Source organism: Pollicipes pollicipes, unplaced genomic scaffold (genome assembly GCF_011947565.3).
Source record: "Pollicipes pollicipes isolate AB1234 unplaced genomic scaffold, Ppol_2.1 Scaffold_4881;HRSCAF=5763_pilon_pilon_pilon, whole genome shotgun sequence".
Lineage (NCBI taxonomy): Eukaryota > Metazoa > Arthropoda > Thecostraca > Pollicipedomorpha > Pollicipedidae > Pollicipes > Pollicipes pollicipes.
In genome coordinates this window covers 59,632,245-59,646,256 of record NW_023596576.1, presented here as the reverse complement: position 1 = coordinate 59,646,256, position 14,012 = coordinate 59,632,245, and the positions used below count along the sequence as shown (strand labels likewise).

General features: G+C 53.4%; 1 protein-coding gene across 1 annotated transcript; it reads left to right on the top strand.

Annotated features, from left to right (window-relative positions):
* Positions 1-6,763: 6,763 nt before the first annotated feature.
* LOC119100871 (uncharacterized) lies at positions 6,764-13,049 on the top strand. Its single transcript, XM_037224044.1, has 5 exons — positions 6,764-6,837; positions 7,497-7,577; positions 7,917-8,201; positions 8,724-8,857; positions 11,994-13,049. The coding sequence occupies exons 1-5, from the start codon at positions 6,811-6,813 to the stop codon at positions 12,163-12,165; spliced, it is 699 nt and encodes a 232-aa protein (XP_037079939.1). The 5' UTR covers positions 6,764-6,810; the 3' UTR covers positions 12,166-13,049.
* Positions 13,050-14,012: the final 963 nt, after the last annotated feature.

The window sequence follows — 14,012 nt, the reverse complement described above, 5'->3', positions numbered from 1 at the left end:
GTGTGTGTGTGTGTGTGTGTGTGTGTGTGTGTGTGTGTGTGTGTGTGGTGTGTGTGTGTGTGTGTGTGTGTGTGTGTGTGTGTGTGTGTGTGTCGGCTGCGCTCCCTGCAGGCCAAACGGTCGGGATTTTTTTCCATCAAATTTGCACATGACCGAGATGTACCGGCTGCACATTTCTGAATCACGTCAAAATTTCGCATTTCGCCAAAAATGAGCACGTGCCGAAAAAACGCATAAATCCCGTAGAATTAACACGGACAACGCCAGTTCAAGACGACCGGCCGACGCTTCGCTTCCCGAAGCCGTATCTGGGTCAAGGGTAAAGCCGTAACTGGCAGCGACATGAAACTTGCACAGTCCGATAGCGCAGGGAATGGGCCATCGCAATCGGGTGGGTTTTTGGCGCCACGTCACATGTGGCACGTGCACACGTGCTGACAAGATGGAATCGGCTGTTTTGACGCGGTTTTACGTTCACCATTGTATCTTGGCACGGAAAGAAGGAATTTTATTCTCCAACATTCATAATTGAGGCCGCTACATTTTCGGTGCGTATCGCGAGTTTCTGCAACGTACCGGTGCGCTGCAAATTGCAATACAGTTTACAGCGGGCCGAGTATTAAAAACCGAAGCCGAATACAAGCCGCTACCGTCAAAACTATGCGTGATCTAGCGTTGAAAATTACATCATCGTGTCGGCCGATGCCTGCTGTCTCTTATGCACCCTTTTGATGACCGTATTGAAAAATGTCGCTCTCAAATGAGCCTAGACTAAGCGGTTGCACGACGGTTTCTTCGCCGCGACGGCGGCAAGTTATTGTCCCGGCTTCCGGCGTACGCCCTAGGCGTTACTGCCTGGCGCGCGGCGTGTTGTTGCCACGCCTCCTTCCGGCCAGCGGCAAGGCGGGCGGCGTTCCGCGCGCGATCCTTGTCGCTCACACCGGCGCGATTTTTCATTTAGGGCTCACACCTTTGCTCTTTTCCCCAGTTTTACACATTTTGTGCCACATCTCTGCATCCAGGGCACGGACGCACTCGGAAGTAACATGCTTTGGTAGGGGAATCGAAGGGGCAATCACGTATGCGCGTGCCGGGAAAGCTGACTTTGCCGGTACCGACCTTTTTTTTACTTTTCCACACAATACCATGCCGTTTAATACACCGGCAGTGCGTACTGCCAGCATTCAAAGGCGGACAGTTGATGGAAGTGGCATAAATCTCCGGTCACGTCTCACGATCAATCCCCGGTCCCATGAAATAGGTGTGCCTGTGTGGCAGAGAGGGCGGGCAGAATACGCTCTTCCCGTCGGCAGCCACCAGAGGGCACCGGAAACCGCACAGCCCGCGGCCGAGCCTCACGTTTTGCGCCGTATCTCGGCCCCCAGATAAGCTAGAACCGTGGTTTGAACTGCAAAAAAGAGAATTAAATGTTCTGTGAGTTCTCATCGTGCGCAGCGAAGCAAACGCGCAAGCGCTTGTTGATGGCTATTGTCATTGTCGCATAACGCAGGCATTTGTGACTGATGTATTGTGGTGAAGTGTTTCACGACTTTTATTGCTACGGGCCATCCCTTCACTAAAGGGCTCGGTGTCGTTTTCAGTTAACACTCACCTCCCGTTTTTAATTCGTTTCTCAACGTTATTTCACATCCTTTCTCTGCGCACAGTTTTCGCTCGTGTTACTAGCCATCCCAGACAAAGAAACTCAAAAGAATACCCGGCAACTCTCACTCTCCAAAGTTAATCGGCGGGAGGACCCAGCAGCCGGCGACAATGAGCGCCGCAGCTCTTCGCCGGCCTCGTCCGCGGGCGCGCTCATGGTCGGCGGCGGGCCGCGCTCGCCGCCGCCGACCGCGCCGGCCGGCCAGCGGCGCCGGCGCCGCGACACCGCCAGAGAAAGGGAAAGTCACACCGCGACGCTCCCGCTCCAGCGGATGTCGATCGGCCAGCTGCCGGCACCTCCGCTGAAGGAGCGAGCTTCGCCCGCGTCGCCGAGGCGAGAGATGTCACGCCCGCGCGGTGGTGCAATGTGAGCTGGTTTGTTGGGGAAGAGAGGGCGGGACGTGTCGCGCGTGTCTCGCACAGCTGTTGCGGATTTTCAGGGCAACAGGTGACATCTCAGTTACCAAGCCAGGTAAAATTCCATCATCGGTTAGCATATGTCGCGGGAATTAACGTGGTATCCGGTGACTTGTCCGGTTTGTTTCGCAAAATAACGGCTGTCGTTTCGTCAGCACCACAGGTGGTAGGTATGGACAAATTTGAAGTACATCATGTACAGACTCTAGGCGCAACTTTTAAAGAAAACAGAGAAACTGTACACTTCGCTGTCAGTCCAATGTGCGTTGAGTACAGCCCGTCTGTGGAGGATCGCACGGACCAAAGACTATAAGTGGCTTATACATACATACATACACACATGTATATATATGCAACATAAATATATATATACATATATATATATATATATATATATATATATATATCAGCTGCTGACGACAATTGCATCTTATCTCCACCTCCTCTTGGGACGGCAAAGGGCCCCACAGACATCCGTTTTTAAGGTGCCCTCAGATGTGCCAGACCACGCCATGACATGTCACGCGCCCTGTCCGGAACGTTTGTCTCTCATTTGACACATTTTGCCTAGTGCAAACTTGTATGACCTGACCGATTGAAATTCAGAACTATGCAGAATCATGTTGACATGAGACGTGATAACGAAATAAAAGCAGCGCGGCGGTCGCTTATAATGCATATGTTATGCATACACCCGTCATCTTATGCAGATATTTTGATATCGCTATCTGACGCCTGAACGCAAAGCACGAGGACGTGACCTCATCAAAGAGGTTATTGCTTGTGACCTTTGCGAGATAGGGTGCTTGAAATGTCCACATAAGGTGAAAGAGATCAATAGCTGAAGCCTGGTAAATTTTGGCGCTTGCCTAGCGGTTCAAAAGTCACTGTAGAAAGGTACATGGCTCCACACTTCTTCATTTTGTCCCTGCCGCCTGCCGAGGGTTAAGGGGGCTCGCGGATGCGTGGAAAGTTACGACATAATTTTGGCTTCTCGGGTTGATGAGTTCAAGGTTTTTATGCTGAGTCAACGACCTTCCTTATACAGGAAACAAATGAAGGCTGCTAAAAATATGTTCCGTGCTGGGGTACGAGCGTTATTTTAAATCCATGGCCGCTCCTATCTTCGTACAACGTTACAGTTCTTCTCATCCCACGGCTGCTAAGAAAACGATGTTTATTCACCGACGCGAAGAGCAGTGCGGATGTATTTTGATCTTTCTATTCACAATCATGAGAGCGTAGTCTAACCAAACTGTTCTCCTTTCCCGTCAAAATGAGTACTCCGAACACAGAGTGAGGTATACTGCTTGTGCCGTGCATTCTCAATTCAACGCTGCAGACGGCTTTCGTAAAAGTTGTAAGAAGGCAAAGCAAGCACAATGTCTATGTGAAACTCCTTTTGATGGAGGACGAGCCAGGTAAGCAATTCACTGTCGCCGTGCGATCGGCGATATGCAGGGCTTTAGGGTAATGTAGACTAGTGATCCATACTACTACGATGCTAGTGCGACCAGGTCCATGCTAAGGCGATCACTGCCAGAAATCCCAACGTGCCCAGCTGGGAGGAGGATTTATTCTACATGTGCGAATGAACTGAAAGCTAAATGCATGCAGAACAACGTAGCATGCAAGATATCTTGTAACCTTTGCCTAGGGATATGCTATGGAAGAGAAACAAGATATAGCATTCATAACCGGCTTAACCGGCTACCTTGGAGACGCACGGTTACCGAGAGCGTTCACTCATGCACACCATTAGGAGACCACATGGTAGTTCGACATGCCATAATGGAGCATATGAGTATATGACCATATGAGCATATGAGCAACAAATACCAATTTTGGCTATACATTTCATCTACATTTATATTTAATTTATAATTTAATTATATACTTATCGTATGTAATATATAAACTATAATTATACACATTTAATGTATAATTGATAATGTAAGTTTTCTAAATTTATTATGCATTTTATCTAAGAACAATGCGGACCTCAAGGTCTTGGGATCACTGCATATTCGGGGTCTTCACCCCAGGCTGAACGTAAAAACTTTACCACGAGACCTGGCTCAGACAACCTTGTTAGATAATGCACGGTCCTGCAGTTTAATTAATGTCCGTGGTCCAGATGACCGCGGTAAGTAATTATTTTATTTAATAATTAGTGTGGTTTATTGCAATCTTCCAGATAAGCTGCCTGTGTTTTTTCAGCCCGTAACACAGAAATGTAAACATATGGAATGTTAGGAGCTTAGATGAATTGTCCTTTTTAAGATGCTTTAACGCCAGCGTCTTCACAGAAAAGGAACATTCTCTGGATTCATGCGTCTTGATCTTCAAGTGCAATGTTTTGCCTACCCGTTTAATCTTTCTCAACCCTTGTTAGTCTTGAGGATGAGCGCAGCTTCGAAATATTCATTACCGCCAACATAACCGTTGTTTATCTCCACAATGTCGTTTAACCAGTGTTCCCTGATATATCGAAAGTAGTTGACTCAACATATAACTCAAGAAACGGGGGAGTCACTCTTCATAGGCGCAAATTTTTGACAGATTTTCCATATCAACCAGGTTTTTACCACTTAATTTTAACATTTTGAACTGATGGATTTTGAGCTCAGAGCACTGATCAATGCTTGCGCGAACCCTCGCCCCACCATCCGAGTGTGAGATTCCCGTTCAACAGCGGGATTTTGTGGGGAAAATTGCATTTGCCGCAATGCTCGACAGGGCGTTAATGAACTTATGGGGTGTTATTAACTGTTCCACTAAACAATGATTAAAGCAGCATGGAAAGCCAATTTCCAACCAAAACAACTGCGTGGCAAAAGTAAGGACATCGCGTTCGCTAAAGGCAGGCGATTGCTGCACAAACAAAACGATGTAGGGCGAAAGTCACATTCTGGATATAGGACTTTCGAACTTTCCACGATACCTTTCAGAGATTTTCCTAGAAAGTTTTTTTTCTGCTTACTGCAAATTGGTATTAATTACCAAATCATCGAACTCATCGAATTTGTCATGTAATTCGGATGTTTCCATATGGTTTGCATTCAACATGGACCCAAAATATGTGCGAGCCGCCAAAGCGCTGCGCATGCCCCTGCACAAATGCTTAAATGCTCTTCTCATGTCGTCTTTTAAATATCACTTTTAAAGGTAGGTATTGGTGCGCTATAGTTACGCACTAGGTCGTTTAAGTGCGTTTATTTGTTTATCTATTCTTTATATCTAAATACCCTCTGAAATAATGTCTGTCGCAGATGGGATTTTTTCAGATCCCAGACTATTATTTCAGACATTTTGTAAGATTCCGCCGCCATCGGGTATTGCCTTGCTTGCTGCATATCGGTACTAGCCGAGATTTATCAAATTCAATAAATTTTAAGATGATATTTTGCCGTTCTCAGCTTGTTCGCCTTCAAGCATCACTTATCCCCGCGGAAAAAACTAACGCGTTGAACGCGTATCGCACATGAGCTTCTTAGTTATTAGGCTCCCTTTTGTCTCGTCCAAGAGCTCAAAGAAACGATAGTGATCGGGCACAAAATCATGGTAATTCTACGGGCATTTTAGACGTCAGCGTCTATTAAATGGGAGAAAGAGTAACAATAGGGAATAATTTATGACGGTCGTGTTCTAGTTTGTATTTTCACGGTGGAAAACAAAGCGGAAAAGCGGTAATATTCCAGGTGTTTTTGTTCTGTGGATTTAAAAGTGACTGCTTACTCAAAATCGTCCATTCTTTATACGAAACCGGATTAGACACCTATTTCATTGACACAATTCTTTAAACCGAGCACAAATTTTTCGGAACAAACTGTGAACCATTGCAGGCATAATCAAGCAGATTACCACGACATTTATGCCCTAGTGATGCACTGGCTTGTAACGGTCATGTAGTATTGCAATTCAAGCTGGGACGACGAAGTCTAGTGACGAGTGCTTATGCTTCGTGGAACAAAATTACTGTTTAAAACATCCCTAGCACAAGAGGCAACATTTCACGATTAGCAGGCACATAAATGTAAACGAGCCAGTGAATTTTGGTGAATTGCTCATTTATCATGTTCTGCGCGAAAGGTGTTGTCCTGATGAACCATACATACATCTCAGAATCTACTTGTAGTTTTCCCGCTACGTCTCATTGAATGGTAATAACCATTCGAGAACCTTTGATTTGACTCGCGTTGCATTGCAACGAACACAGCAGCATGCATGAATCATGTTTTCACGTATATCTTTCGGCTCGACGACCAATCATGTCAACTTACAGCTAGCCAAAGGCACCGATAACGTGCGGGTCGACTATCTAAGTTCCCAACAGGCTGCCGGGTCGGCATGATAATAGCTGTCCGGATGGTAGCACTACACAACACAAGAATTCCCTCCGCTGTTCCACGCAGTCTAGCCGGACCAAAAGCGGCTGGTCAGATTATCCAAGGTTAACTGAATATGCTACTGCATTACGTAGTGCATGAGCACGGCGCAGTAACTGCAACTTTCTGCCCATTCAACCGGCCCACTAGGCCTCAGGCTGGCATTCGTCAGCCTCTCAGGGAATCTCCTAAACAGGGCGTTGCTAACGGGCCGCATTTCTCATCCCGCTCCGTTACCGTCGTGTCCCGAACTCTTCCCGCAGTGGCCGGCGCCGCGCCGTATATAAGGCGGCCGGCCGGCGTCGGCACCAGCTCAGTGTCAGGCCGACAGCCCAGTGAGATCATGAGAGCCCTGCTGCTTTTGTGCGCGGTACGTGACTCTCGCGGAGACCTACCGGCGTGACGGGCCGTGTGACTGTGCTCCGCCCCCGGGCGGAGGCCGGCCTGGTTACCGAGTGTTCGCCTCGTGGGCCACTGCCGGCTCTGGTGATGCTGGCTTCCGTCGATACCGGGGTTGGGGATCCCGGCTTCTGTTGACACCGGGTTTGGGGATCCCGGCTTCCGCTGGCATCGGGTATGGTGATCTGGTCTCCGTCGATACCGGGTTTGGGGATCCCGGCTTCTGTTGACACCGGGTTTGGGGATCCCGGTTTCTGCTGGCGTCGGGTATGGTAATGCTGGCTTCCGTTTAAAAAGACGGCTTTTGTTGCCCGTCACGCGTGTGGTCTGTGTTCAGGACGACGGCTCTCAGCTCTGATGCTCAAGTGCCACGTGTCTGTGGCAGATGCGTGGGCACGCTCGAAAACCATAGTTGTTTGTCTGACCTGAGCTAACGACTAAGTAAATGCCCGTTTTTCACCTGGCTGCCTTTTAACCAAGAAAGCAATGCGTGATACCGTTTCAGTTGGCTGCGACAGGTTTGACGCACAACCCCCGTCGGAGACCCACGATTTGTGACCCCGTTTCTGACGGTAACCGCCCACTTGTCGCGGCTTCGTCCCTGACAGCGGAAGGCCTGCCCGGTTGCAGGTGATCGGCGTGTGCGTCTCCGGTGCCTACGGCGCCAGGCGCAGGTTCGGCGCAGGACCTCCGCGGCCTGTCCAGAGGAGGGTGAGTGCAATGTGTGGGTGACCCCGGTGCAGCGCACCGGAGAAACTTCACTGGAATAACAAAATTATGGATTCCACGTAAGCGCATGGCATTCACATCTTGAATTGTTATTGCTAGTGAGGTTTTACTTCGGCTAACGTTGATCCCAGCTATTTAAGTTGCTAATTTCTTATGTTTTGAAACAAAACCACCGCGCAGCCCAAAATCGCGCATTACGCACGTCACAATCGATGTCTGTTCATCAACATTTAACACTTCCTTTGGACATATGGAGCACTCATATGATCCGGCACTCGCGGAAAGCCTTGCGAACCGATGACACCACCCCGTTCTCCGCAGCCAAGCGGCTGGCGGGAGTTCCAGCCCAACGAGCGGCTGGACTTCCAGCCGGAATTCCGGCGTTCGGCGCCGCGGGAGCAGCTGCGCCTGGCGCCGCAGGAGCCGTTCCGTCTGGCGCCACGGGAGCAGCCGCGCCAGGAGCCGGCGGCGCCCGTCGCTGACGACTGGCCGGTGCGGGGCCCGGTCGTGGAGGAACGCGAGGACCCGGCGCCGGAGCCGCTGCAGCCGCTGGAGCCGCTGGAGCCGCAGCGCTCCGAGTTCGCGCCCGCCTACAGCGAACCGGAGGTGAGCCGGCCGGACCGCGGACGGGCCGAGTGCGGGGCGAGTCTTCAGGGCACAGCGGCCTGGCCTGGCTGGGCCTGACATGCGACGCGTGGTGTGACGGCTGCTGCGGCAGGAGCGGGTGGGCCTGCAGCAGATCGAAGTTTCGAGACAAACTCCCCCTGTGTTTGAAGGGATCCGAGCCCATTAATATTTCAGGCCTTTAACATGGGTCTTTGGGGATTACGTAAGAACACTTGACTTCAAAGCCGAATGTGCAGCGCACACCCCGCTACAGCAGCTTTGAGAATGTTCCATCGGGTTCATGGCTGTTTTATGCAGTCGTTGACAGTCCCGGCGCAGGCTGGTTTCGAGCTGGCATCCCGAGCGGTTTGTGCCGTGCGATCAAGTATTGCAACTGACTGACGGAGGCGCGACGGGTGCCTACTGCGCTGCGCTGACTTCCGACAATCCAACATGCGTTTATTCGCTTGCCACGCCAGTGACCACTATACCGGCCGCTGACTGCGGCGTTCTGTGGCGCAGGCGGCCGCCGACAGTGCGCCGGAGCAGTACTCCATCACGATACCGGAGAAGACGGAGAAAAACCGGCTGGAGTTCCAGGTGCACGGCCAGCAGGGCCCTCACAGCTACCGCTTCGGCTACGACACCGGCAGCGGGTGAGTAGCAAGGGAGCCGGGTCAGGTTGGGTCAGGTCAGGCCCGGGCAGGTCTGAGGGAGGTAAGATGTGGGCTGGGTCAGGCTTGAATCAGGCCACATCTGAGCATGGCTGGGGCAGGTCAGGTCAGTGGCAGGCCTAGTCTGGAGCAGGTCAGGTCTGGGCAGATATGGGGCAGGTGATCCAGGGCTGTCTGGCGGACCGACGGAGCCTCCTGTGCCGATGCACAGGTCGCGGGTCAGATCCACGCGCCGTAATACGCCCGCTGCGTTAACGTTTGCCGCCAATAGTGGAAATTGCGGCGTGGCATGGCTCAAACAGGCTGATCGAATAAGCTACGCCACACCCGGAATGTGTCACAGCCCACGGGCGTGGTGACATTTTACAGGTTGCGTTGAGAAACTCCTCTCTTTGGGTAAATTGATCGATCGAATTCTTTCGAGTTTTGCACACACGTCACAGACGGCAACGGCAGTCCAACGTCATCCAATGAGATGCATGAAAGTTGCTGTCTGCCTATCTGACCGGCTCGACCGTCCAGTGGCCCATGACGCCGGCAGGGCGGCGCAGTAAGGTGCAGCCATGCGTTGCACGTCCCCGGTTCCCAGTAGCCGTCAGGAGAGTCGGCAGGTGTGTGTCTGGGGATGGGGATGTGATGATGGTGGTGCTGGAGATGGGCACCAGAGTCCAATCACGGCATGCAGCGGGGCCTGGCTCAGATCAAGTGCCTTAGGATTTTACCAAGCCTGCAACGGCTCATCACCGGCTCCGTGCAGCCTGCAGCGTTTTCACTCTCTGAAGCAGGCTGCCGATATCACGTGTCGTCCTGTTTTCACCGCCGCCCATTTTAGAAAACGAAGTGCTGTTAACCCGCGCAGTATGAGAGGGGGCGCCTGTTCCCACCCTCCGTCGCGGTTAAATTCCGCACATTACATTTATCAGCGGGAGGCCGTCGGACCGCTTCGCTGGTACACTGGCCATTAGCCAACCGGCGAAAGCTCGTCGGTCACCCATCCGTGACATTGGTTCGGCTCTCGTGGACCGCGCCAGGCGTCGGCTACCCGAGAGCGACCCCACCCCTCGCGCCGCCCGTGGAGCAGGCTTTCAGCATTTCGAGGCCTGAGTGCCTGGAGTGAGAGCTGAGTAAGTGCCACACCCCACCGATGAGTTGTATGCCTTTTTCAAACCCCGGTTAGCAGAACAGACGGACACCCACGGCGCAAGGGAGGTACATTTCATGGTCAGTTGATGGGAATCATAATGCTGTCCCTGCGGCTCTCAAACGACCGCCGCAGCTTCACTGTTCGCGTTTCGCTAAATGACTCGAGGCGCCGGCCCCACCCGTGCTGGCCGAGCCCGGCCAGACGTCGGACTGGGCGACGACAGGAATCTGCGCGCCTGAGCCCCCACTCAGTCAGGGCTGTCACGCGTGTGACTCCGCCTCCGGACAGCGCGTCTCGGCGTCGCGGCCGAGTGCGCGCGCACCCGTGACTCCGTCGCACTGACACCGATTCGCCAAGCCGCGCCGTCACACCGGGCCGAGTGCGGCAGATGCGGGAGCAGGAGAATAGGTCGTGGCTGTTAGTGGACGCCCGCAAACAGACGGCTAAGCTCTAAGCCGCTTTAGGGTGCAACTATGCAGTTCCAGTGAACACTGCACAGATCATGTTCGATTGCATTTGGGTAAGTGAGGTGGCTCGCATCTCGAAGAAAGTGCATTGGCAGGCTTGTAAAACAGTCACTGAAACCCCACTAAAAGAATCCTCGAATGGCCGGCGTAAGCGGTCTGATCTTAAGATCGATCCTTTCTCTCGTTGCGCACCGATGCTAACTGGACATGGATTACTTATCGCTAGCTGCCACATGTGGGCTCCACCACGGGTCAAGATTGGGTGAGGCCATCCAAGTGCTTCTTTTCGTGCAACGCCCAAGCAGGCGTGATTCTGCTTCCTGTTGTGCCATATCCCCTTTACCCCCCCCCCCCCCCCGCCTCCCTTCGTGGCGAAGCCCAAATCGCTGGCTCGCCCCAACTTGGTCTGACTGGTCCTCGATACCTCCGGGTGTACACGATCTGGCCGGGTCTAGAAGACTCAGCCAGGCCCATCTAGACCTCGTGTCTGCACCGCCGCGACGCTCCAAGACCATTGCCCCCCCCCCCCCCTCCCCTCGTGATGACGTGACCACCGGATCACTTCATCCACCGCTGACGCCCGGCCACTCCCGTCGGCTTCTCGCGTTCCGTCGCCGCCGGCGCCGAACGCCGCGCGCCAGCTGTCTGCTCTCTCGCGGCGCTCGCCGAGCCGCGACGCCGTGCCCGCCGGCGGCGCCGGGGGCCGCCCAGCGCCCGGGGCAGCGCCAGGCGCCGGCTGCGCCACTTTCGCGGCGCGGGCGGCGGTCAGCGGCGGCGCGCCAGATGCGCCGCTCAGTGACGGGTGGGGGCTCGGAGTGGGAATCACCCCCTCTGAAGCAACTGGGGCCAGCCGGGCGCCAGCTTGGCGAGGGGGAGAATGTGAAAGCGAATGGCGAAGCCATCAGCCAGACTGGGCCTCTTGCAAAACGCCTTTCCTATGAGGGAAGTTAGCCTGTGGCCGAGTGCCACAGATTCGATTTGTTTGGCACGCGGTGCCGGTGATCGAATCTGGCCAGTGGCCGAACGCTCCCTGGTGGTGTTTCGTAACGTACATGAAGGACGTTGGCGTCCATTTCGTACCGCGCAAGGGTGTGGTAAACCTCCATCCGATCCCATCCGGGCTTGGATGTACGCCGAGGCCGGATGTAAGAGATGATGTTGTGGTCTAGTCTCTGGTAGATTACACTCATTTGCCTCTTGCATTTCTCAGCGGTTCTAGTCCCTCAGCATAATGCCTATAACGTCTTTATTTTAAGCACGGAAAGATGAATCCCATCCGAAGTATGCACGCCACTTGTAGTCACCACCATCCATCGCATACACTATTGCTTACACCATTGCTCATTGCTCACGCTATTGCATACTTGGGTACATCACATGTCAATATCGCCTTTGATCGCGAGCGAGATGTCGATGCAGGGCAGGGAACCAGGCGATCCTGCAGGGAACCTATGATTCGTGACTGACGTCTTCAACAGCCGCTTGTAACATATGTGGCCTATTCCAGCTACAATCGGCAGTTCCGCTTCGAGGAGCGGGACAGCAAAGGTAACCTCAAGGGACGCTACGGCTTCTACGATAAGGACGGCAAGCTGCAGGTGGTCAACTACTCGGCCACCCACGAGGGCGGGTTCGTTGCCGAGGGTGACTTCGGGAAGTTCCCCGTCAGTGATCATTAGTGATCGCCTCCTCACTATGGAAAAGGCCGCCTCAGGTACCGAGACAGATAGTAAGACTGCGAAGGCACCATTGAGACACTGAAGCGTCGCAGGGTCTCTAACAGACAACACTGAAGTGTCGCAGGGTCTCTAACAGACAACACCGAAGTGTCGCAGGGTCTCTACCAGACAACCAGCGGGTGTAAAGCATTGTATCAACTTCAGCGTGCCGTAGTGTTCGTTTGGACATGGCACGGCTCTATATGTTGCTACCTCCCATACTGACATAGGAGCATTCATCACCTGCTACTCTGCGCTGGTCTGGCCCTGCTCCGCTCACCAACCTGGCACAGCACGCTGACTTCTTCCGCACTGGCGCCGGGACGTCTCTACTTTCCTCGACATATTCAATTACGCGAGTTCTTCCATTTCTGACTTTGTAAAAGTTGTGAACTTGTCCGCTAACGTACCCAGCTGACACGCCATCTTTCCTTCTCACACCGCAAGACCGGAGTCTCGGTTCCCTGCGTTCGACCTTACCAACACCGCAGCTGGGCTATGCTTCCCTGCACAGTTCTCTCACGCTACCCTGTCATATTCCGGACGACACGAATGGTTTTGTTGACATCTCAGACACCTTGCGAGGATATCCGCCCCGGATGGTTCCCCGCCGGCTCCGAACGACACGGTTCGTGTCTCCTCACCCCTGTCGGGATGCCATCCCCTGGCAGGATCTCGGCCTCTCTCCCACGGCGGCTTCAGCAATCTCCAAGCCGCCTGATCCCCCTGCGGGCCAGCTGCCAGAAACAAGTCAAGCCGAGTGTGAAAGACCGATGGTGTGTTGTTATTTGTTAGCGTTGGAGGTGCAGTGTTACGCCTTGCGTGAATACATTTGCTAATGTGTACATCTGTCTCTTTGTCTTTTTTGCCGAGTCCCATTTGTTATCAAGATGCTACAAGACCGCGTAACAATCCTGTGGTTATCTGCCGATGCGCATGTTTGCTAAAGTAATTCAATGGCTTGCAGCCTACTCCCTAATGTGCCTCGAGCAGACCGTACACAGCGTTGCGCTCTATCACAATTGTATTCACGTGGAAACTCGCTGACAAGCATTGACTATGGGGTACCTCTAGGTCACATTCAGCACACGAGGGCTGAAGCCACGCATCGGGCACACAGAGGCGTAGGCGCACCACGAGGCTTGCCGGACAGGATCATAGGGGTACAGCGGGCCTGTGAGAGCGCAGGAAAAACACAATCCGCCTCCAGAAACACCGTCAGACGCCGCTAGTGCCAACCGAGGGTCGAGACCATCGCCAGGAAAGCTCGCGCTGCAGGACCAGAGCGGAACGACGAGAGTGCGAGAGCGCGACAGCTAAGCAAAACCGCACGCCCCGCTAGCGTGGGTTCAACAAGCAAACAAGCGAGACCAACAGTGGTCCCAGAACGCAGTGCATTTTAACAGTGTAGGTCAGGCAAGAATGCGCATGGTGCGGCCCTCACGCGGGATAGCGGGGCGTAAGGGAAGTGTCAATCGTCAGCATCAAGTACATCACACCGACCCGTCATGTGTCAACAGCCCCTCCAACGAGCCGCAGGCTGGAGGGCTCTCCTCCAAACACACAGTACCCAAAACGCATCAGCAGCTCCCCACTGCGCGAACACGACGGCCCTCATCGTCGGCGCTCCGACCGTGCACGCTCTCGCGTCGGCAGACCCGTCAGACCCAGCACATGAGCAGGCACAAGCCGGCGACCAGCGCGCGCTCCCACCCCACAACCATCAGCATACCACGCTGAGCACCGTGAGACTGGGCGGTGGTCACTCCACATCGGCGACGCATGGCATGCGGCAGGAATGGTCACCT

Bases quoted from the DNA above. Each gene is read 5' to 3' on its own strand.
- LOC119100871 (XM_037224044.1), top strand. From the start codon at position 6,811: ATGAGAGCCCTGCTGCTTTTGTGCGCG. The intron at 6,838-7,496 runs GTACGTGACTCT...GCCCGGTTGCAG, and splicing joins CCCTGCTGCTTTTGTGCGCG to GTGATCGGCGTGTGCGTCTC. The intron at 8,858-11,993 runs GTGAGTAGCAAG...GGCCTATTCCAG, and splicing joins GGCTACGACACCGGCAGCGG to CTACAATCGGCAGTTCCGCT.